General features: G+C 47.9%; 1 protein-coding gene across 5 annotated transcripts in view; it reads left to right on the top strand.

Annotated features, from left to right (window-relative positions):
• hivep2a (HIVEP zinc finger 2a) overlaps positions 1 to 20,920 on the top strand; it is a 115,139-nt gene extending 94,219 nt beyond the window's left edge. For 2 of the 5 annotated variants that reach the window (XM_015046639.1, XM_015046638.1), the window contains 14 exons: positions 1,335 to 1,396; positions 2,126 to 3,404; positions 3,541 to 5,417; positions 5,938 to 6,195; positions 6,532 to 6,700; positions 7,491 to 7,578; positions 7,669 to 9,244; positions 9,322 to 9,479; positions 12,916 to 13,091; positions 14,093 to 14,194; positions 15,835 to 16,666; positions 17,127 to 17,232; positions 18,516 to 18,635; positions 19,589 to 20,920. In XM_015046639.1, the coding sequence (XP_014902125.1) occupies positions 2,420 to 3,404; positions 3,541 to 5,417; positions 5,938 to 6,195; positions 6,532 to 6,700; positions 7,491 to 7,578; positions 7,669 to 9,244; positions 9,322 to 9,479; positions 12,916 to 13,091; positions 14,093 to 14,194; positions 15,835 to 16,666; positions 17,127 to 17,232; positions 18,516 to 18,635; positions 19,589 to 20,059 (6,918 nt within the window). In that variant the 5' untranslated portion in view covers positions 1,335 to 1,396; positions 2,126 to 2,419 and the 3' untranslated portion in view covers positions 20,060 to 20,920. The remainder of the gene's footprint in view (positions 1 to 1,334; positions 1,397 to 2,125; positions 3,405 to 3,540; positions 5,418 to 5,937; positions 6,196 to 6,531; positions 6,701 to 7,490; positions 7,579 to 7,668; positions 9,245 to 9,321; positions 9,480 to 12,915; positions 13,092 to 14,092; positions 14,195 to 15,834; positions 16,667 to 17,126; positions 17,233 to 18,515; positions 18,636 to 19,588) is intronic. The other 3 variants (XM_015046642.1, XM_015046641.1, XM_015046643.1) reach the window with 2 other exon arrangements.

Genomic DNA, 20,920 nt, shown 5'->3' with positions numbered 1-20,920 from the left:
TTCTGGGTCTCTGGTTCTGAGTCTCTGGTTCTGGTTCTCTGGTTCTGGTTCTGGTTCTCTGGTTCTGGTTCTCTGGTTCTGGGTCTCTGGTTCTGGTTCTCTGGGTCTGGTTCTGGGTCTCTGGTTCTGGTTCTGGGTCTCTGGTTCTGGTTCTCTGGGTCTGGTTCTGGTTCTGGTTATGGTTCTCTGGTTCTGGTTCTCTGGTTCTGGTTCTGGGTCTCTGGTTCTGGTTCTCTGGGTCTGGTTCTGGTTCTCTGGGTCTGGTTCTCTGGGTCTGGTTCTGGTTCTCTGGGTCTGGTTCTGGTTCTGGTTCTGGACCCTCAGCGGTTATCTTGGTTCATTTCGCCAACAGTTTGTTTTGTAGGTTCAACATTCCTTCACCGTTAAACCATGGAAAACATAAAACCATGATCCAAGCCTGAGACAGTGTGTGTGTGTGTGTGTGTGTGTGTGTGTGTGTGTGTGTGTGTGTGTGTGTGTGTGTGTGTGTGTGTGTGTAGGGAGTACATCTGAAAAGTGCAAGGTTGCCCAAATTTAACGTTCCTGCTGCTAAGAATAAAGTATGTTTTCTCAGGTGCTATTTATAGACCTCACTTTGGGCCCCAAGACACACACACGTCACCAAGTCCTCCTTACAAGCAGTGTGTGTGTGTGTGTGTGTGTGTGTGTGTGTGTGTTGCAATAAGAGTGTGAGGGAGGCTGTTCAAATCCTCCGATGAGGAAATGCAAAGCAAAACTGCAGCTTCAGCAGGGATGTTTACGTGCGCTCTGCAGTTTGTTCTTCCTATGCTGTCAGGTGTTGGTGTGGTTAAGAAACGTTAAACAGCGGAAACACACACACACACACACACACACACACTGTCTGCTGCAGCTTTGCAGCAAAGCCTGCAGGCTGTGTCTACATGTGCGCCTGTGTTTGTCTGCTGTGTTTGCGTTCGGCTCTGAGGAAGGAAAAGGCGCTAGCGCTGATGGCTGATCTTCGGCTCGGCCTTTCGGACGCCTACACGCATTATGACACCTGAACGTCACTTCCACAACACTATTTATAAGCTTTTGTGTCTTTTTAGGAACAGCGTGGGTTTGCTTTTCACCGGTGACTCACTGAGTGAAAGGAGAGAAGGTGGGGGAAATGGAAAAGGCAAAAACAACAGATGGATTCCAGCGTTAGGAACCAACAGAGCAATCAGGAACGGTTATTTCTGTGCATCAGGCATCCAGTTCACTGTCTCTGTCCTCTGAGCAAAGCAAACGATGCCACAGTGATAAACCTGCTGCTGTTTGGTTATTGACTTATGGTGATCGATTGAAACTAATGAGATTCTTTCTGTCTGCAGGTTTTCACTGAGAAAATTGAAAACCTTTTGAAGACACAGAAGTTCAGCAGCAAGAAAATCTGGTATTTATTCCAAATATTTACACTGTAAACATGATTTATTACAACTCTGTGTCATCTGTTAACTAAACTCATTACAGAAAAATCAATAAGACATACAGACATAAAATAAGAAGTAGAACTGCACCAATCACTGAGCACAGCTGCAGGGTTTGATTTACTTGTATGAAAAAGTATTTGCACCCCTGCAGATTTGTGTTTGTTGGCTTTTGTCCAGTTTTTCTGCTAATGTGCTAATATCTAATATTACCTACGTAAATATGATGCTATTATATAATACATATCAATAGGACACAGCTTTTCTTTCTTGCTCCTGCTTCCTTCCTTCCTGAGGCTCTGGTTCTGTATGATTTGCCGGTGGACTCCCCCTAGTGGTCGGGAGGACTTACATGTTGTGAAGCGAGTTGTCTGCAGTTGCAGCATTTTTTCACGTGCAGCTCTTTCCTGTTGCATTTGGTTTTCAGTGTTTGTGTGTTTTGGTGTTTGCATCATTCATTGCGCCCTTTGATGCTGCTGGTCTCCATAAAACTGTGATGAATAATATTAAGACCAAATTTTATGTCTGACCAAACAAGAAGAAAGATTCTTGGGGAATGTTGTTAGAATATTGTTTATAGGCCATTTTTTTCCATTTCCAAACTGTTTTTTCCCTTTGCTGTGTTTGACTTAGCAGCTTGTCATAACTTCAAACATTTCTGTTCTTAATTGCTGTTTTTCTTTTGTCGTCTGCAGATCACTGAAGGATTCTGCTGTGATTGAGAATGAAGAGCAATGCACAACAAAGTTCTTGAGCATACAGCATGTGAAAAGGCAGCGTGCATCTCACCCTTTAATTACCCCCTGACTCTCCAATCAGCCTTGTTCAGAGATGGATTCTCCGTTTCCGTTTGTTTAGACGTGTTAGCAACCCTCTAAGGTTCAGTTAACATGTTTGGCTGCACTGGGACCTTTTAAACCCTTCAGCACCTTCCCTCTGAACTGTCCCTCCTTTCCTCTCTCACTCAACTGAAGAGGAGATTCAAAGAAATGGAGGCCCATGAAGCAACTGCCCATGGGCAAAAATGCTTGACCAAGGAAATTGTGAAGGAGAAAGCACCTCTGGAGAGAAAGTGGGCATCTGAGCCTACTGCAAACACAAAACAGAGCACTTTTTCTGATCCAGAAGTGAAACATCGAGAGAGTTTGCCCTGTGGCGCAACGGGAGGATCAGCGCCCCATCAAAAGTATGGGATACCAGGCAATTCTGCAAAGCTGCTATCTGGATCTTCTGCAGTTGGGGCAATAGGGGGTCCGCCATCCCAAGACCTCCAAGGACCTTTTGCACAAGGTTTTCAAAGGGGGTACTTCCATTTGGCCCAGCCGTACCCTCAGCATCCCCAATCTGAACGCTTCGTCTCTGGAGCTAAACCACAGCCCGGCCTGGAGCCGCACGCCTGGCCGTTTGTTGGTCAGTTGCCCTCAGATGACTTATACCCTGTAGGACATCCAGGCCACACTCACCCACACGGGGCAGGGAGGTTTCCCAGGCAAAAATCTCCTAGTTTACCAAGCTCGTTTGGACAGTACTCCCACTCCGGCTCTGATCCCGGGGAGGAGGGCTACGGCAAAAAAGAGCAAAAGCCAAAAAAGCCTGGGAAGTACCTCTGTCCCTACTGTAATCGAGCATGCGCCAAGCCCAGTGTACTGAAGAAGCACATCCGCTCGCATACAGGAGAGCGGCCATATCCATGCATACCCTGCGGCTTTTCCTTTAAAACCAAAAGCAACCTTTACAAGCACCGCAAGTCCCACGCTCACGCCATTAAAGCTGGACTGGTGCCGTTTTCATCCGAGCCATCGGTGGCCCCCAGTGGAGACACGGATCAGGCATCCCCAGCTGGAGAGGCAGAGGTGCCCTCAGACGGAGAGCAGAGTACGGACACAGATGAGGAGGGCGTGGAGACGTCCACCATGTTGATGGATAAAGACAGTCCCATCCCACAAATCTCCTTTGAAGCAGACAAGAATGGAGGTAAATTCTCTACAACAAACACAACTCAAATTAAGAGGAGTCAAACAAATTTGGTTCAAGAACATTTATGTGTTCAAAAGTTTTCTACATTTGTTATGAAAATCTAATTATAATCTAGTCTTTTTCTGTGTTGTAGGTAGTACAGAACCAGCTTATGCAGACTCGGCTGAGGACCTCCCCATCGGATCAATGAAAGTGCCTATCCTCATTTTCCCCAAGCCTGGGGGAGTCCCACCTACTGGGATGGAGTGCCCCCCATTTCATGACATAAAAGGCTCTCACCGCATGTTGGGTTCACAGGCAGGTGGGAGAGCACGTTCGCTAGATGACTCCCCCAATGCCAAACAGCGCTTGGGCCGGAAGCTGATTGATAAGGAAGGGCAGAACTCAGATCCCGGCATGTCCCAGTCTCTCAACCTCCTCAGTCCTCACAGCAAAGGCAGCACAGACTCAGGCTACTTTTCACCCTTTGACAGTGCCGAGCTGCAAATAGGCACTCCCAATACTAACGTCAAGACATATGAAGAGATTATGTTTGGTCGGACTTGGTACAACCGACCCAACTCCAGGTCGAGACAGTCAATCACGGTAAATTTAGTTGGGGCAGACCCCAATACCCTGGTCACCTTAAAGCAGGCAGGGACTCTTTCAGACATGGGGAAGATTGTGGAGGATCCTGTTTCCTTCACAAGAAACATTCCAATGTGTGGAGAAGCCAAGCAGTACCCAACTGGCCCCTGCCAAAGCAGTACAGGACTTTTGGAGCCACCATCAGATTCTGGGACTCTCATTAGGAGTAACTCCATGCCAACTCCATCTCCTCCTAACCTCAGTGCCCCTCCAGGGATTCGAGGCAGTGTCTCCTTTGATAACATGGTGGCACCAGACGATGTGTTCTACCCACCAGGTCACCCCAGACTCAGACGACAGGGGGCATTCGAACAGTCAGGCAACGACGCCCACATTGGAGAGGCCGAGGGTTACGGACACATGGCCAAAAACTTTGTGTCATCTCTGGGTATGAAGATCAGTGAGCGTAGCCCGGGAGTCCCAGAGAACATTGCTTATAGCCCATATGGTACGAAGGTTAGCATGTCAGAAATAGCCACGAGGAAAAGGCGGAAAGAGAAGAGTGTTGGGGATGATGAGGACAGTCCTGGGCACTGTGACAGTAGCTGCAGTGGCTCAGTTGAGATGATGGGGGACTATGAGTTTAAACAAGGTAGTTTTGATGGGACAAGAGCCACACCAATAGGCAAAGGCTCTCTTCATAGTGCCCACAGCCAGTCTGACAGCTTTGATACATGTCCCAGCATGTGCTCTGAGGACATCACGCTCGTTCCTGACTTGGAATGCAGGAAGGCAACTCGCAATTCAGTTATCCAGCACACTGGCATAGTGTCTCGTCCAAATTCCTTTGAGAAGTCAGAGTCATTTGACCAAACAGGCTACCAGTCAGCAGATAAGGGCCCATCCAGTCAATACTCAGAGCAGTCGGACAATGACATCTTTGAAGATGCTTTGAGTCCTGAATCTGCTCTTCTAAAGTCTGACAGCATGGATCAGCAAGCTTCCTGTGAGCTAGTTCCTCTTTCATCTTCTTCAGCTGCAGCCTCACCTGGCCAACCATATCCCAACTCACAGAGACTGGTACGACAGCCTAACATCCAAGTCCCTGAGATCAGGGTGACAGAGGAGCCCGACAAGCCAGAGAAGGACACCGAAGCTCCCGCCTCCAAGGAGCCTGAGAGGCAGCAGCAACACGTTGAGGAGTTCCAGCTGCCACAGAGGAGTGACACGCTGTCTCAGATGCCAACGGAGAAGCTGCCTCCCAAGAAGAAGAGGCTGCGTCTTGCAGACATGGAGCACTCGTCTGGGGAATCGAGCTTTGAGTCGACCTGCACCAGCCTTTCCCGAAGTCCCAGTCAAGAGAGTAACCTGTCCCACTCGTCCTCTCTCTCCATGTCCTTCGACAGAGATGAGGGTCCCAAGTCTGTCTCACCAACTAAACAGGTACCTACTTTGACTAGGGCTGTATTTTCTGGTATCTGCATGAAAACCAAGTTTATGTGTGTTACACCCTTCATACAGGAGGTACTGACTTAATGTGGGTGCTAAAAGTTAGTTTTGAGTCAGAAAACAACTCTTAGGTTTCACTGTGCCACCCGTTCGGTACGATGCACACACCCAGTGGCTGCAGGGGACTGTGGTCATCTGGTGACACAGATATGATGTTGTGGTTCATCAGCATAGATATGCAAGAGATATTTTAGCACTGTGTAATCTCAGCTGTGGGGAGAATAAAGATAATGTATAAAAGTGGGTGGAGAACGGAGCCCTGTGGGACACCGCATGTATTTGTTTTGCTAATAGACATAAGGGAGTCCCAGTGAATCAGGTAAGGTCTGAACCACTGGTTCCGGATCTGGTCCTGGACCTCTGGCTTGATTCTAAATTTGCGGTTACCAAGTGTCACCAAACAAAATCCAGAATATCCGTAAGGAGAGGTTCTTGGTCTCTCTGTGTGTTGCAGGATGATTCCATGGCCTCTGGTGGAGCAAAGCAGTCAGAGTTTCTGACCGTCCCGGGTAGTGGCTATTCCAGCCACCATCAGCAGAGGGAGATGAGGAGATCTTCATCTGAGCAGGCGCCGTGCACGTTGCCTACAGAGTTACCGGAAATGCGCAGCAAATCTTTCGATTATGGAAACCTGCCTTCCTCACGGCAAGGCGAGATGTACACCAGCGCATCGGCAATGAAGGAACGGAGACGCGGATATCTGGTTCGACAGGTAGAGTCAGACTAGCTCTTGACTTTTTCTTTGTTGGAACCCAAACTGAATGACAACATCAGACCTTTGCTGTTTCACCGGTAACATTTAGGTCATGGGGGTCAAAGTGTCCTGCAGCTGTCTGACCTGTCCCAGGTCCAAAACACCTGAATTAAATGACTAATGACTTACCTCATCATGCACTTACCTTCTGTAGAGTCCTGTTAGCTAATTCAGGTGCATCGATGGACCTAAGGGCTGCAGGGCCGGTGGCCTCAGTGATTTATCTAAGTATCTAATTATAATCTGTTTTAATTGTGAGCCGGTTTGCTTACAGCCTTTTTGCACATTTGACAGGCTTCGCTGAGTGTTTACCCAGAAACAGTCCTCCAGGAAGCCGTCGCACCTGAAATTTCAATCAAGCAGGAGAATGTGGAGCATGGGATATGGGCCAGCCCGACAGGTTCTCCACACAGCAGCATCGATCTGCCCAGCAGAACCAAGAGGCCTGCCAGCAGTACCACAGGTCAGCCTTGTGTCGGTGCCACATTACAAACTCAAGTATTTTCCACTAATTAAACCTCAAACTAATCTCTGCCTGGAGTTTTGCTCTTGAATAAAAGTGCAGCAGCGTACATTTTGCTGGGCTCGTCGTGTCACTTGGACCAACTGAAGCTCAGAAATTTGACCCATTTTTCCGTGTTAAATTTTAGAAGCAGATCCAAAATGGCCACATGAAGAGTCTTCATCTGTTAAAACTCCTTTCCACATAACAAACTTCAAGGTGTTTCATTAGGATGTCATGTGATGGGCCAGTACAACGTAGTGACTAATGGTGAAATGGAAGAATATGAAAAGTCTATATTCTGCTACCCCTAAATAAATTACAGTGAAACCAGGAGATCTCAAAGGTAAGCTAGTTAGCAGTCCAGCTTTCTGTAATTTAAGAAGCATTCTCACCGGCCCTGTTTGATCTGACTCCAGTCCGTTTGTCTAGAGAGTCCAGTTCTGTTGGTCAGGTGTGAATGCTAATTGACCTCTGGTCCTCCGAACCTCAGTCTGGGTTCAGTTCAAGTGAACTCTGGTTCAGTTTGAATGTGAACGCCAAGCGGACTGGAGACCGCTCCAAAAGCAGGAAGTGGGCGACAGAGCAGGAAGAACCTGATGAAGGAAGAACCGGTAAAATGTTTAGACGTTCCTGGCAAGTAGAGACAGACGGTAGAAGACCTGCAGCCAGACGAGGTTCCGATTCAGGGAAAGTAAACTCCTCGCCATTCTGTTCCTTTACTTAAAACTCGGTTACGTTGTTTTGACAGGGTTAGGATCCCACCAACAGTACCAGCAGCACAGCCTGCAGCAGAGCATCAGTGAGGACAGCCTGCAAGATGAACCCGTCTATGGAAGGTGAGAATATCTACAGAATGGATTTTCCAGAATGATTTACTTCTTGCTAGTGGCACCTTGATGAATGAGTGTCCATGTTTTGTCATGCAGGTTGCAGCAGCATCGCCTCCAGGCCCAGAGCTCCTCATCTGAAGGAGAACATCCAGGCCTGGAGGCGATGAGTAAGGATTTACCCCCCCAGTACCAGAACGCCGCCCCCCTCATCTCCATCTCCCAGCCGGGTCTGTTCTGGAGCCAGGAGTCCGAACAGAGGCAACAGCAGACCCTCCAGGCTCAACAGCAACTCCTGAAGCTGCACATCCGATCCCAGGGCAGCCTGGCCGGACATCCGCAGACGTACGACGGGAAACCGGACGGCTCACAGATTTACTCTTCCTCCATCTCCGGCCGGAACCAGCAGCAGCAGAGCCTGGGCCCGCTCTCCTCCAAACACTCCCTGCCTGGTTCCACCGCCGCCCTGCTGCTGCCTCAGGTCCAACCCGTGTTTGCCACTCAGAACCCTGGATCCCAGGCCTCACTGCCCGGCCTTTTGGTTCCTGTCAGGATCCAAACCAACGTGCCATCATTTGGTAACGCGATGTACACCAGCGTTAGCCAGCTGATAGCTTCTTACGGTTGCGGAGTGCAGGCGTTGGACTCGGACGGCGGTGGGACCCCCAATATGTCTCCTCCGCTTGTGAACATTGGACAGCCAGCGGGCGGAGTGGGAGGAGGGATGAGCGGAGCCGGATTCAACCTGTCCCTCCTCCTGGGGCAGGTTGACGTTGCCGGGTTGCGGTTTCCGCCGCCGGAGCAACAGGTGAACACGGGCATCCCGCTGTCGCTAACATCAGGAACCATATCCACTACCGACGCCTCGGCGTCCAACATGGTGGCCAGTAAACGCATGCTTTCACCGACCAGCTCCCTGGAGCGCTTCTTTGAAACGAAGCAGCAGAAACGGGTGAAGGAGGAACGGATGTACGGCCAGATAGTCAAAGAGATGGGAGCCGTGGAGCTGAGCGGAGCCGAGCGGACTTCCAAGAAACTAGGAAGATGTTTGAAGACTGAGGAATCCGTTGACGATTCTGAACGGATGTCTTCTTCTCCTCCGATCAGCGACTTCCCCGTCGCAGCCAAGATCGCCATTCCTGTCCGATCTCCAGCTCCCCACCTGTCCGACGTGCCGCGTGTGGAGAGCTTCACCCCGCCTCTCCAGATCATCACGGATCGCTCCCCGGCTCCAGGTGGGCGGGACTCCCCGGAGGAGCTGGACGTGGACGAGGCGCCGCCGCGGTGCGGCTCCAGCCCGGAGCCCATGTTCTCCTCTAACGACACTGAAGACGCCGAGAAGCAACCCACAACGCCGAAGCTCTTTGGAGAGGCCGGAGCCCAGCAGCTGTTCCAGTTCCCCAGCCTGCGCACCATGAGCCGCGTTAGCTGGTGCTTCCGGAGCTACACCAAACCCAACAGCACCCCGGCCGCCGCCCACAGCTCCGTCTACAGCTCATGGTGCGTCAGCTCGTACAACCCGAACCCGCTGCACCTCAGCACCAAGGCCGCGCTGGCTCTGCTCCGGTCCAAGCAGAAGACCAACACCGACCTGATGTACACCGTAGCCGCCATGGCGCCGCCCAGCTCTGGGAAGCTGGTGTCGTCCGTGGCCTGGAAGCTGAGGTTTGATCAGGTACGTCCTGCGGTCTTCCTCTCGCTGCCATGGAGACGAGCCAACAGAAACCCACCGCTCTCGCCTTTTCTCTGCAGCTGAAGCCGGAGCTAATGCCGGTGGACGTCAGCCATTTTGGGAGGAAGATGAAGGGCGTGGCGTCGTGGGACCGCTCGAAGGAAGAGCAGGTGGAGAAGGAAGTCTCTGTCAAGCAGCCGGCTGCCGAACCGACCCGCATCAAGATCTTCGAGGGCGGGTAGGTCCAGTTTAAAGTCCTTAGTTTAAAACTGGTTTCACAAGATGGTGATGTTGGCTTTTCAAAATAAAGGTCAAAGGTTCTGATTACTAATGCAACTAAACCAGGCCTGAAAAATGGATTACGTTGTCTTTTCAAAGTAAAATGTAGAAAATATTAACATAAAATAAAAGCATTTCACAGTTTAGATTACAAACTAATCTAAATAAATCTCACCTGTTAACTTCAAAATAAAAGTCTCAGGTTTAAATGGGATGTTATTACCAACCCACTTTGCCCTCATTTCAACCTACAAAGTTGTCAGGCTGGCCATGTTCAGCTGAAGAACAAATAGTCATTTAAAAGATATTATTTTATTTAACGTTTAAAATATGGAAGAAGGTCCATCAGTTAGATCTGCAGCTGCACAGAAACAAACCGTGGTAGCCACCGCTAACTGATGGGCTAACTGACAGACTAGCTGATGGGCTAACTGACGGGCTAGCTGATGGGCTAACTGACAGGCTAACTGATGGGCTAACTGACGGGCTAACTGATAGGCTAACTGACGGGCTAACTGACGGGCTAACTGACGGGCTAGCTGACGGGCTAACTGACGGGCTAACTGATGGGCTAACTGACGGGCTAACTGATGGGCTAACTGTGCTATCGCTAAAACACTAACAAACAGTTTGAATTTGTTCAACTAACACCTGGCTGTTTATGTAAATGTTGAATTCTTCAATCACCTCATTTGTTCATTTCTTACATATTTTCCATTTTCTTTGGAAAATAAAAAAAAAACAAAAGGAGAGGAAACAGAACCGTACCCACTTCAAAAAGTTTTGGTCATAAACTGTTTGTCAATCAATGTGTCAAACAGCTAGTAGCTTAGCGCTTCACTAAACGCTACGAAAGGCAGCAGAGCGCTAAGCTAAAATTTTAGCTCTAGTATTAGCACATTAGCATGTTAGCATAAATGTAGAATTGCCTGGGAAGACAGCGGACCTAAACCGCAGCAGTCTGCTGGTTTTCAGCCTCCATTTGAACCGGAGCTGATCGGTTTCATCCTGATTAGAGACAAAAATCTGCTGAGGTGTAAAAACAGACGACTTCTCCTTCTCCGTCTGACTCTGAGCTCCGTTTGTGGCCAGAAGTCTGAGCCTGCTAAGCTCATCAGAGCGTCAGTCAGACCGAACGTCAGCGCTCGTAACTCTGCGCTCCGGTTTATGGTGACATGAAGTGGGATCTCTCCATCATTACAGTTTTTAGCATCAGCAGCTGCAGCAGCTTTCAGCTTTTCTAAGAAAAAGACAATATTTGGAGCCTGATGGTCCTCAGCATGATCCTCACCTTTCTGTTGGTTTACAGAAATAAAGATGGAAGCTGATAAAAAATAGAAAAACTTAAAGCTGGGAGATTTCTCAAAAAATGTTATACATCGTTATATTTTTTTGCATGTTGTCACAAAAATTTTTGTGGAATTTATTTATTTCACTCATTATTTTCCCTAACTTATTAAATTTAATACAGAAAAATATATAAATGAATTATATGTACAATTACTAATAAATAATTACATAAGTAAATCTTCCCATGAAATAAAAACAATAAATAAAATAAATATTTTTAAAATAAAAGTGAATTTATTTAATGATATAGTTATATTTATTTGTTTCATTCATTATTTTTAACCGGGATAATAAAAACTAATTTAATTTCAGGTTGAAATGCAAAAAGAGAAACATGAAGGATGTTTATGTCTCAGCGTTTAGCCACTGAAACACTTTTTCAGTCTGAAGTAGGAAAAACATTTTTAATTCTTAAACTCAGTGGGAAAAAACAGATTTTTTTTATTTTAAACATTTATATGTTTGAAATAAAAAAATGTTATGGTAATGCATAAAGAACTGCTTATGGATTAAAGGTGATTAAAGTTGCATAATTCTGATATTCGTCCTAAGATGGATTTGTAGGCAGATGAAGCTTGGTGACGTTTCACAGCGTTGATCCTGAAGCGTCTCAGAGGAACCTGGAGACGCTGCTGCGCCTGAACGTTCCGGCTGCGCCTGAACGTTCCGGCTGCGCCTGAACGATTCGGTTGCGCCTGAACGATTCGGCTGCGCCTGAACGATTCAGCTGCTTTCAGCTCCACAATCTGCTGTGCATAAAACAGGATGAAATAATCCTCATAATTCATTTTCATAACCGGCCACAGCTGTGTAAACGTCTCCGCTCAGACCGCCGTCCTGAGATATTTCCCTGCAGACGGTGCGCTTGATGTTCGATAGCTCTGAACCCGCTGCGACCTCCAGCTGCTGCAGACGGGACAGGAAGTGACACCATGAGGCGACCATTTTCACTGCTCTCCCTAAAAACCAACCGGAGTGAGGCTGGGGGGAAACTGAGATTATCTGAACATAAATTCACTGCATGTTAAAACAAAGTTGCACAAATCTGCAGCTTTTAGTCCATGTGACTAAAAAATGAAGCATAATCTCCTGGTTTTACACTTCAGACTGAAACTTATAATGACATCATCTGCATAGATGGACAATAAACGTTAGCTGCCAAAATCTGTTCAGAATATTTTAAAATAAATTAATTTTTAACTCATCAGTATCATGGTCTCCTGTTCTGTGGGTGCGCTCCATTCGTCACCCGGCGTGGAACTGCTGCACCGGGTGGGCAGGTTTCTGCCTGACCGTCATGTGACTGATGGAGGAAAAAACTGCCATAAAAGGGAATCAATTCACAGAATATGAAATATTATGAGTGTTTATAGTTTATTAGTAATAATCAGTGGTGGGCACACTTATGCTAACATGCTAACAGTTAGTGCTTCCATGTTTTTGCTAGCTTTGAAAACATTTAGCGCACTTAGCTTACCTGAAATTAATTATTAATTATTAATTTTTAGCCATACTAAGTGCAAACCGTTCATAGAAGTGTGTAATGACAGAGTTGACCCTGTTGGGGGCGATATAACATGTTGTAGAGCATTTTCCTTTGTTGAGGAGCAACATGGTTGGATTAGCGTGTTAGCATTAGCTTCCATGAACTACTGTTTGGTATTGTGTGTTAGCGTTAGCCAAAGGGATGTTTGTGATTAGTGCAGTAAATTTTTTAGCCAGTTAAAACTAAAATGCAGCAGTAATAATTAACATCGCCATACGTTATAAAGTCACTGTAACCTGAGTGAGAAGGCAGTGGTTTCCATGGCAACCAGCTAACTAAAAGTTAGCTTCACTAACTCTGAAACAATAATCATAAATAATAGTTCCGCTAACGCTAAAATGCAAAATCAACGCTAAAGCTAAGTCCATTAAAAAAAAACATAAAAAAAGAGACCGGGAGAACAGGAAATGGAGCTGCTGTTTAAACTGTCTTCAGCCCTTCAAAATAAGAGCATGAGTATAAAGGTGTGGCTCACCTGTTCTGCCGATGTTTCCTGCAGGTATAAATCCAACGAGGACTACGTGTACGTGCGCGGCCGCGGCCGGGGGAAGTACATCTGCGAGGAATGCGGCATCCGCTGCAAGAAGCCCAGCATGCTGAAGAAACACATCCGGACCCACACAGACGTCCGGCCGTACGTCTGCAAGTTCTGCAACTTCGCCTTCAAGACCAAAGGTTCGTCCAACCGCACATCCAACCGCACATCCAGCCGTTCGTCCAACATGAATCCAACCATTTCTAGGCCTGTCATCATAGCCACAAGTTTTACTAAGCGTCTAATTGTCTCAAATTATTGCGATAAACAATAATATTGCTTGGAGACCATTTTAAACGGATGTGATGGTAATGACATAAGGAATGCTCATCCTGCCAAAAATAGATACACTTTATTTTGAAAAGAACATTTAACACTGGAACTGGTAAATAAAATTAACAAGACAACCTAAAACAAATGAAACTGATTCTCCGTCTGTTAACAGAAAATCCACATTAACAAAAACTAAACAACATAAAACCATAGTGGAAATAAAACCTACATGCAACCAAGAGACTGCAGATTATGAAGTCCGTATATTAATCCGTCAATAATCATTAGCTTACAGACGGACGTGTCTGACTTAGCTCACTCCTCCGTTACGCTCAGGAAATGAAGGAGGGTCAGTGGAGAGTTCAGCCGTTTTTCATCCAGTGTCATCAGTAGGAAGAGAAACGATGAGACCGATAAATGAAAATGAGGTCGATCGTTTTCATTTATCATTCGATTAATTGATTTGTTGTTTATCTCGACCATTTGTACAAACGTCCGTCCGTTTTGTCTTTAGAAATGGTTTCTGGTAACTTGGTGATTTGGCCCTAAACTGTTTCTGGAAAACGCCTCCAGGTGTTTTTCCTTTTGCTCGCCGTTCGGTGAGCGTTTTCTGTCGTCTTCACGGTGTGGCTGCAGTTCAGATGAACAGTCTGGCTGATGGATTTTCAAACCGCTCGGTGAACCGGACCGAGTTCAGACCGAGCTGCGTCATTTTCTTATCGGATTACGACATGCGGCGTTCCTAATTTATAACTGCGGTCTCTTCCAGGACAGCCCAGGTTCTCTGCCTCTTCAGCCAGACTAGCTCTGGTTTCCAGTGAGACCAGTTGACGGAGTCGGTAATTTGGGATTACTGTCTGTGTTTCAGGAAATCTGACGAAGCACATGAAGTCCAAGGCTCACATGAAGAAGTGTTTGGAGCTGGGAGTCTCCATGTCGTCGGTGGAAGACGGCGAGGCCGACGACGGAGGTAGAAAACACAGAAACTTTCCTTGGACGCCAAACGGCAAGAAAAGGACAAAGGAGCGAGTTAATCGGATTCCTCATTAAATATTAAGAAATAATACATTTTCGTCAGCCGTCCCTCCCGGCACTGACAGGTTCTGAACAGATGAGCGGCGTTCGCTCTTCCGTTAATCTTCCCGTGACTTGATAATGAAACTGGAAATTAGTCTGATTATTTTTACATCCTGCTCAGTTTTTACAGTAACAGCAGAAGTATTCATACACCTCAAACTTTTCCCCGTTTCGTCCCGTTAGAAGAAGAAATGTTTCTAAATATGTGGCAGAAAAACCCAAAACAGGAAAGACATGAAAGCTGGGTTATTATAAAACGCTTCATAATCTGAACCCTTTACTCTGTTACCCCTCAGTGAAACTCCTGGACAGTAGAGAGCAAGATGAACACGTTGTCTAGCAGTGATTAAACTGGGGCTGCAGGGTTGTAGCCTATCCAGGGAAGATATGATCTGATTTGGAGTTAGCGTGCTAGCATTAGCTTCTGCTAAAAGACTGATTGGAACAGCATGTTAGCGTTAGCTTCTGCTGAATGCTGCCATAGCACTTTAGCATTAGCTTCTGATAAATACTGAGTTAGTGTTGCACATGTGTTGTATTAAGACGATACACTTAAAATGCAGCAGCACTTTAGGGCGATTACTGCCACCTACTGGACTGGAGTGACACAGTTCGGTCGGAAATGTGGGAACTGAATTTTTTGCTGCTCCATGATCGCAGAAATTCACAGAAAATCAGCAAATCCCCACATTTTATTGCATAATTTTTTTAATACTTTTCCACAAAAACATTGTATTAAGTTGCTGCTGACCCCCACCTGCAGGTGGCAGTGTCTCTGCAGTGCTGCCTTAGCCTGACCAATGTGGTGAGTAGCAGAAAGTCACATTGGTCTGTCACACATCCGCAGCATCTCTCAGAGGGGGAAATTCCTGCTAATGTTTCTAACGTTGAGCCACAAAACGACAGATTTTGAATGGAAAAAATCTGAAATCCTGGAGAAGAAGCCAGACGACCGTTTCTGTGAGCAGGTGTTTGAGCAGCGCTGCTCGGGTCGGCGCTGCCGTTTCTGCCGTATTTAATCAGCGTGGGACTGGTAGCTCATTGTAATTTCCCACCATGCAGACCACCAAATGAAATTTTATTTCAGGTGACCCCTGCTGTGTGTTTTGGCTCTGCGTTTAATTGGGCCGCCTTCCCACACATGCACAGTGGTTTTGGGAAGGGGCGCGCTGCAGACGTCCACTGGCTGAGTCACAGGGTTTGTCCGATTCGGAGCTTCGCCTCGTTCAGAAAGTAACTCAGGGGTCACGGTTTTCCAGGGTCATCCAGTTCCAGCCTCTCCGCTGGCTTTGTTCTTCAATAAAGTCGGAGTTTAGCTTCGCCGATGTTTGGCTGGAATCCGTCTGGTGGAAAAACCAAAGTGTTGAGAGATTCTTCTGACTCCAACAGCTTTTATAGTTTTGAGTTTATTGGTTTAAAACTGTGGGAACGAGCCCTCAGAGGCGTTTTATGTAACAAACCTTCAGCACGTTTAAACACAAACGTTTGTTTTCATTCCTCCCTCGTTCTGCTTCCTTCGTCTTCACCTTGAAGAACTCGGGGAGGAAGGTCAGAGGTCGTCAGAGAAGCCGTCCAGAGGCGTGGTGGCCGAGCATCAGTTCTCCGACGCCGACGAGTCGGACGGCGGCGAGGACGACGGAGACGAGGTGGACGACGAAGACGAGGACGAGGACGACTACGACGGCGACTCCACGCCGAAGACGCGTTCGCGCTCCACCAGCCCGCAGCCGTACGCCCTGCCGTCCATGTCCATCACCGCCGTGGCCGCCACCCCTCAGCTCCCCCACCAGGGGGCGCCGGACCTCCTGGGCCCCTCCAGCAGGCCGCCTCTGTTCGGGTACTTCACCACCGTGCCGAGCATCCAGATCACGCCGCAGGCTCCGCCCCCGGAGCGCGCCCCGGCGGAGCATCATCGAAGTCCGGAGCGGAGCCGGCTGCTGGCTCCGCCCTCCTCCTCCATGGACGAAGACCTCCCCGTCCCCTCGCCGGACCTCTCCTCGCCCTCCTCACGCCTCTCCTCGCCCGGCCTGGACCTCTCCGGCTGCCCGTCCCCTGGCTCCCCGTCCTCGTCCCCCTCCACCTGCCATTACCTGTCCCCCCGCCGGGACCTCTCCCCCCACGCCGGACACCTGTCCCCTCGGCGGGACATCTCCCCGCTGCGCCACATCTCCCCCAAGAGGGACCTGGGGGTGGGAGGATACCGGCGGGACCTGTCCCCGCGGCGGGGCCACCTCTCGGTGCTCTCCCCTCTGTCACGGCCAGCGTCTCCAGGAGGAAGGGACTACAAGAGAGACCTTTCACCCCGAGGGCGGCACCGCGGCATGATCCGGCCGCTGTCTCCCCGCCGAGGCCTCTACCATCAAAGGTCAGCTCCAGCAGCCTGCAGCTGTTGGTGAAGCTTCATAATTTATGCTTATGGCAAATTCAGACCATCTAAAATTGATTGATTGATTGATTGATTAGTGTCTGTCCACATAAGACATTATGCAGCAAATACATCTGAAAGGAAGCCAATATGGCCACCAAACAAACGTCCTCAGGTTATCTGGGAATTAAAAAGGAAACATAAAAGGACAGAAAACTAATGAACATGTTTACCTCATTATTGATCTGTGTGCAAATCATTTTGATGGATCAATCGGACCTTAAAGGTCTGGTTTTGATTGGTGGATTGGTTCTGGCCGTCTTTGTCCCCAGAACTGGTCCCTCTGAAGGTTTTTTCCGTTCCTACTTGGTTGTGAGAGACTTTTGAACACCCAGAAGATTGAATGTCTGCATTCAGACTGCATTTATTGATTGAGCGGCTGATTGTTTTTCTGATGCAGTCCTCACAGCGGGGCCCGGAGCCCCAGGGCCAACCATCAGATGGGGGTGGCGGCTCAGGGAGATATCCCTCTGGGGCGGCGCAGCACCACTGCAGAGATGGAAAAGGTAATAATGACATTTTTCTCTTCATGAATTTCTTTTTAAGTAAAACGTTTTATTTTAGCTCTAATGCGCTGATTAGAGCTACGTTGGACATGTTTGGACTGCTGAGTGTTGAACCATCCGTTCATTGAACTTATTTTCTTTAGACACAACAAACCAACTCCAGTTTCCAGCAGATTATGAACCGTCTCACAGGCTGAGATCGTCACTCAGCCGTTTGTGTCTCCAGATTTCTTCAGGGTTGGGAAATCAAGAGCTTCAGTTTTCTATCCATCCTGTTCTCCACTTAGCAAGGAACTGACCCTGAACTCTGAACCCTTTCCCAGCTGGGTTAGGGTTCAGAGGTCAGCTGGGAGCCCCCGGTCTTGGTCTTAAATGACTTAGTCCTCCTGTAAAGACCGCCAGACCCAGGGAAGACACCCAACCGAAACCCAAATGAGACGATTGATGACGACCCTCACTGACCGAAGCCTGTAAGGCGAAGCTTTGCTTCAGTTCGGTTCTCCTTTCTGCCACTGTCAGCTTTTACTTTTTGTATTTGGCCTGTAAGGCGAAGCTTTTATTGCTTTTACAAAAACAGCCCAGATGATTTTTGTCGTTAGGATATCTGGAGGAGTTTTCCTTCTTGTCCGGATATTTTATTGGGATTTTTGGTTAAAGATCAACACGCGGAAGTGCAATACTGAGGAATAAAAGGAATTATAACATTTTAAAATATTTTTGTACAAATAAACTCTGGGCTTTCTCCTTCCAAATCTGCTTTTGTACGCCTGACAGACGGCAGAGCGAGTTGTTGGTTCAGTCGTGATGCGTTCAGTGACCGTAGGAACCCGAAGCTTAAGACTTTAAAGGCTTAAAAGCCTTAAAGGATAAAATCCTGAGCTGAAGTTTCTGAATGAAGTGCGAAGGACAAAGAGCAGCGAGTGGAACGAAGACGAAACCATCTGGCGGCGGGAAGGTTTGGAGACGGTGAGGGAATGAAGTCCGGCTCAGACGCAGTTTCAGAGCGGAGGATGATGGGAGTCGCAGCGGCTGCCTGGTAACGGGATCCTGGCCGGCTGTGATGTGGTTAATGAGGCGGCTGGTTTTCCTCTTAAGGTTTCGCTTCAGACCCGGCTGCTGCCGCCGGGCCCTTTGAACCAAGCGAGAGTCCGACTGCCTGCAGACGGATTCATGTTTCAGCCCAAACCCCGTGGCGCTGCCGTTAGCCGTTAGCTTCACTGACTGAACACAGGAAGTCTGTAGCTGTCCGGAGGAAACGCTGACGGTTGTTTGTGTGCTCTCAGGATCTCCGTCCCGGTTCTTCGTCACCGTCTGAACGGGATCACGGTTCTGCCCGGTGCTTCCAGTCCGGCCCGCCTCACCAGGTTCTGTTCAGCCATCTTCCAACCCATTCACAACTCCAGGTATTTCCCTTCAGTCTGTTCTTCCTAATTCCTCCATGTACTTAATTCATTAAAGGCAACAATTAGCCCTTTCAAAATAAAGTTGATGAACATTCCCAAAATATTTCAGATTTCTTTTGCAAACCAGATTTCACATAATTGGATCTAAATCAGCCAGGAAACAGGGAACGATGATGGTTTTTCAAAATAAAATCTATACACCTGCTTCAAAATAAAAGAAGATTTCATGTTAGTAACAGGAAGTAAAGTAATCCCGAAAAACTGAATGACATGCTTTCAAAATAAAGCTTAAAGATAATCATCTAATTTAAACTACGGAATAGATTAGATTATTAAATTATTTTTAAAGTTGTTCTTTTCATTAGAGGACTCAGAGAGAGGTGACAAGGGGATTGTTAGCCCTTCAAAATAAAGCTCATGCTTTATTTTCAAAATAAAGGTCTGCACTTTTCATTGGATAGATTTTTGCACAACGAGGTTCCATGTGACTAAAGGAGCGTTTGGAGCGTCAGGTTTACATTCAAAGTTCATGTGGCGACTCGACACAACCTGACTGACTCGACTCGACATGACAAAACCCGACACAACCCGACTCGACTCGCGATTCGTACTGTTTGGAGCGTCCAACAGAAAACAGCCACGACTGAGGCGTCTGTGGTGCCTCACTGCTCTCTTGCCCTCACCTCTCTCGCCCTCGCCGCTCCTCCACATGGGCTGAATGTAGACCAGATGCTCCATGAAAAGCAAAACGTGAAACGTCTGCATTCAAACTGCTCAACCTGATCCAGGCAGGAAGCAGTGAGTTTCAAAATAAAGCGCTCAGTAACTTTTCAAAATAAAAGTTTTGCATTTTATTGGTCCAGTTTTTCTACAGATGTTCCCTAACAGGTTTTGACCTTTAACCCTGTTCCTTCAACACATCAGTAATGTTGAAGTTTCCGTTTCTTCCTCAGGTGCGTTCGCCGTTCCCGATGATTCCCATTGGAGGAATCCAGATGGTCCACTCCGTCCCGACGTCTGCCACCACGCCGCTGGGCCAGCAGGGGGCGCCGGCCGCCGCCGAGAGGGGGCAGCGGGGAGGGGAGCGTCTGGAAGGGGGCGGAGTCAGACCGGAGGGGGGCGGAGTCAGACCGGAGCAGGAGGAGAGCATCCACACCTGCACCAAGGCCATCGCCTCGCTCTGCCTCGACCCGGAGTGTGTGGGGCGAGGAGGAGGAGGAGGAGGAAGAGCGGCTTCCTCAGCTCAGTGTCCTGACTCCCATCAGCAGCAGCAGCAGCGCTGCTCCTCCCCGCCTCCGCCCGGCATTCAGCACTTTAGCGGCCTTGAGCTCCGGCCTTCCTCCTCCTCCTCTTCCTCGCCCGCTCCTCTTCCTCCCAGCCCGGTGATGGAGGAAAAGGAGGCGGAGAAGAAGGACGCGTCCTGAAACCGAGGGGGCGGAGTTTGGTTTCTGGAAACAGGAAGTGCAGGAGCAGAGAGAGGAAGTGGAACTTTTGCCCACTTTGTTCAGCGGAGCGCTTCTCTCTCGGGGTCAAAGGTCGAGCTGCCTGGACGTTTCGACGCTGCGGCCTGAAGCCGGACCTCCTGGTGCCTTTCCTTCAGGCTCGGTTCTGGATGCAGGAAGGTAAATGTAAATAAGACAATATCTCCTCTTCTTTTGCATATCAGCTTTGTAAGAAATGCAACCTCCTCCTTTTCCTGGTTTCAGTTTTTCGGACACCTTAATAAACGTTGATGTGAAGTTATGGATATTACCATTACGTACGGTTGCACTAAAACATATTTTTATATGAGTGAAATAAAACAATGCTTTTTGTGTACAGCAGTGATTCTATAATACTATTTATTGTTACCATGTTTCATAAATTGTACATTTTTTTCTTAAATGTCGTGGATGCCTTTTCTATGTACAGCATGGGGTTTGCTTACATGAGGCGAGGATGTGAACACTGTACTACGGCTTTCTATGTATTTATACGGTCAGAGTGAGACCTCCCCATACTGAAGATGTACTCCAATATTTACCCTGCATATGAATGCATACAGCACACGGTTATATCTGCACTTAGCATCTAAAGTTTCATTGTTGTAGTTTGCTTGTACATTTTTGCTGCTTTTTGCCTGAAGCTGCTTGAGATTCTTTGTTTTTACTCAAACTTTGAAGCGGAGCTGCACGGCGGCAGAGCAACACGCCGGAGCCGCGTTGTTCAAATTATTCTATTTGTTACAGATTCTCACCACTTTGCCACTGAAATCCGTTACATTTTGCATCAAACAGGCAGAATTT

Source organism: Poecilia latipinna, unplaced genomic scaffold, assembly GCF_001443285.1.
Source record: "Poecilia latipinna isolate Pla-1442-1.1 unplaced genomic scaffold, P_latipinna-1.0 Scaffold786, whole genome shotgun sequence".
In the NCBI taxonomy this organism is placed as follows: Eukaryota; Metazoa; Chordata; class Actinopteri; order Cyprinodontiformes; family Poeciliidae; genus Poecilia; species Poecilia latipinna.
The sequence above is the reverse complement of the archived record's forward strand: the minus strand, read 5'-3'. Positions and strand labels throughout refer to the sequence as shown.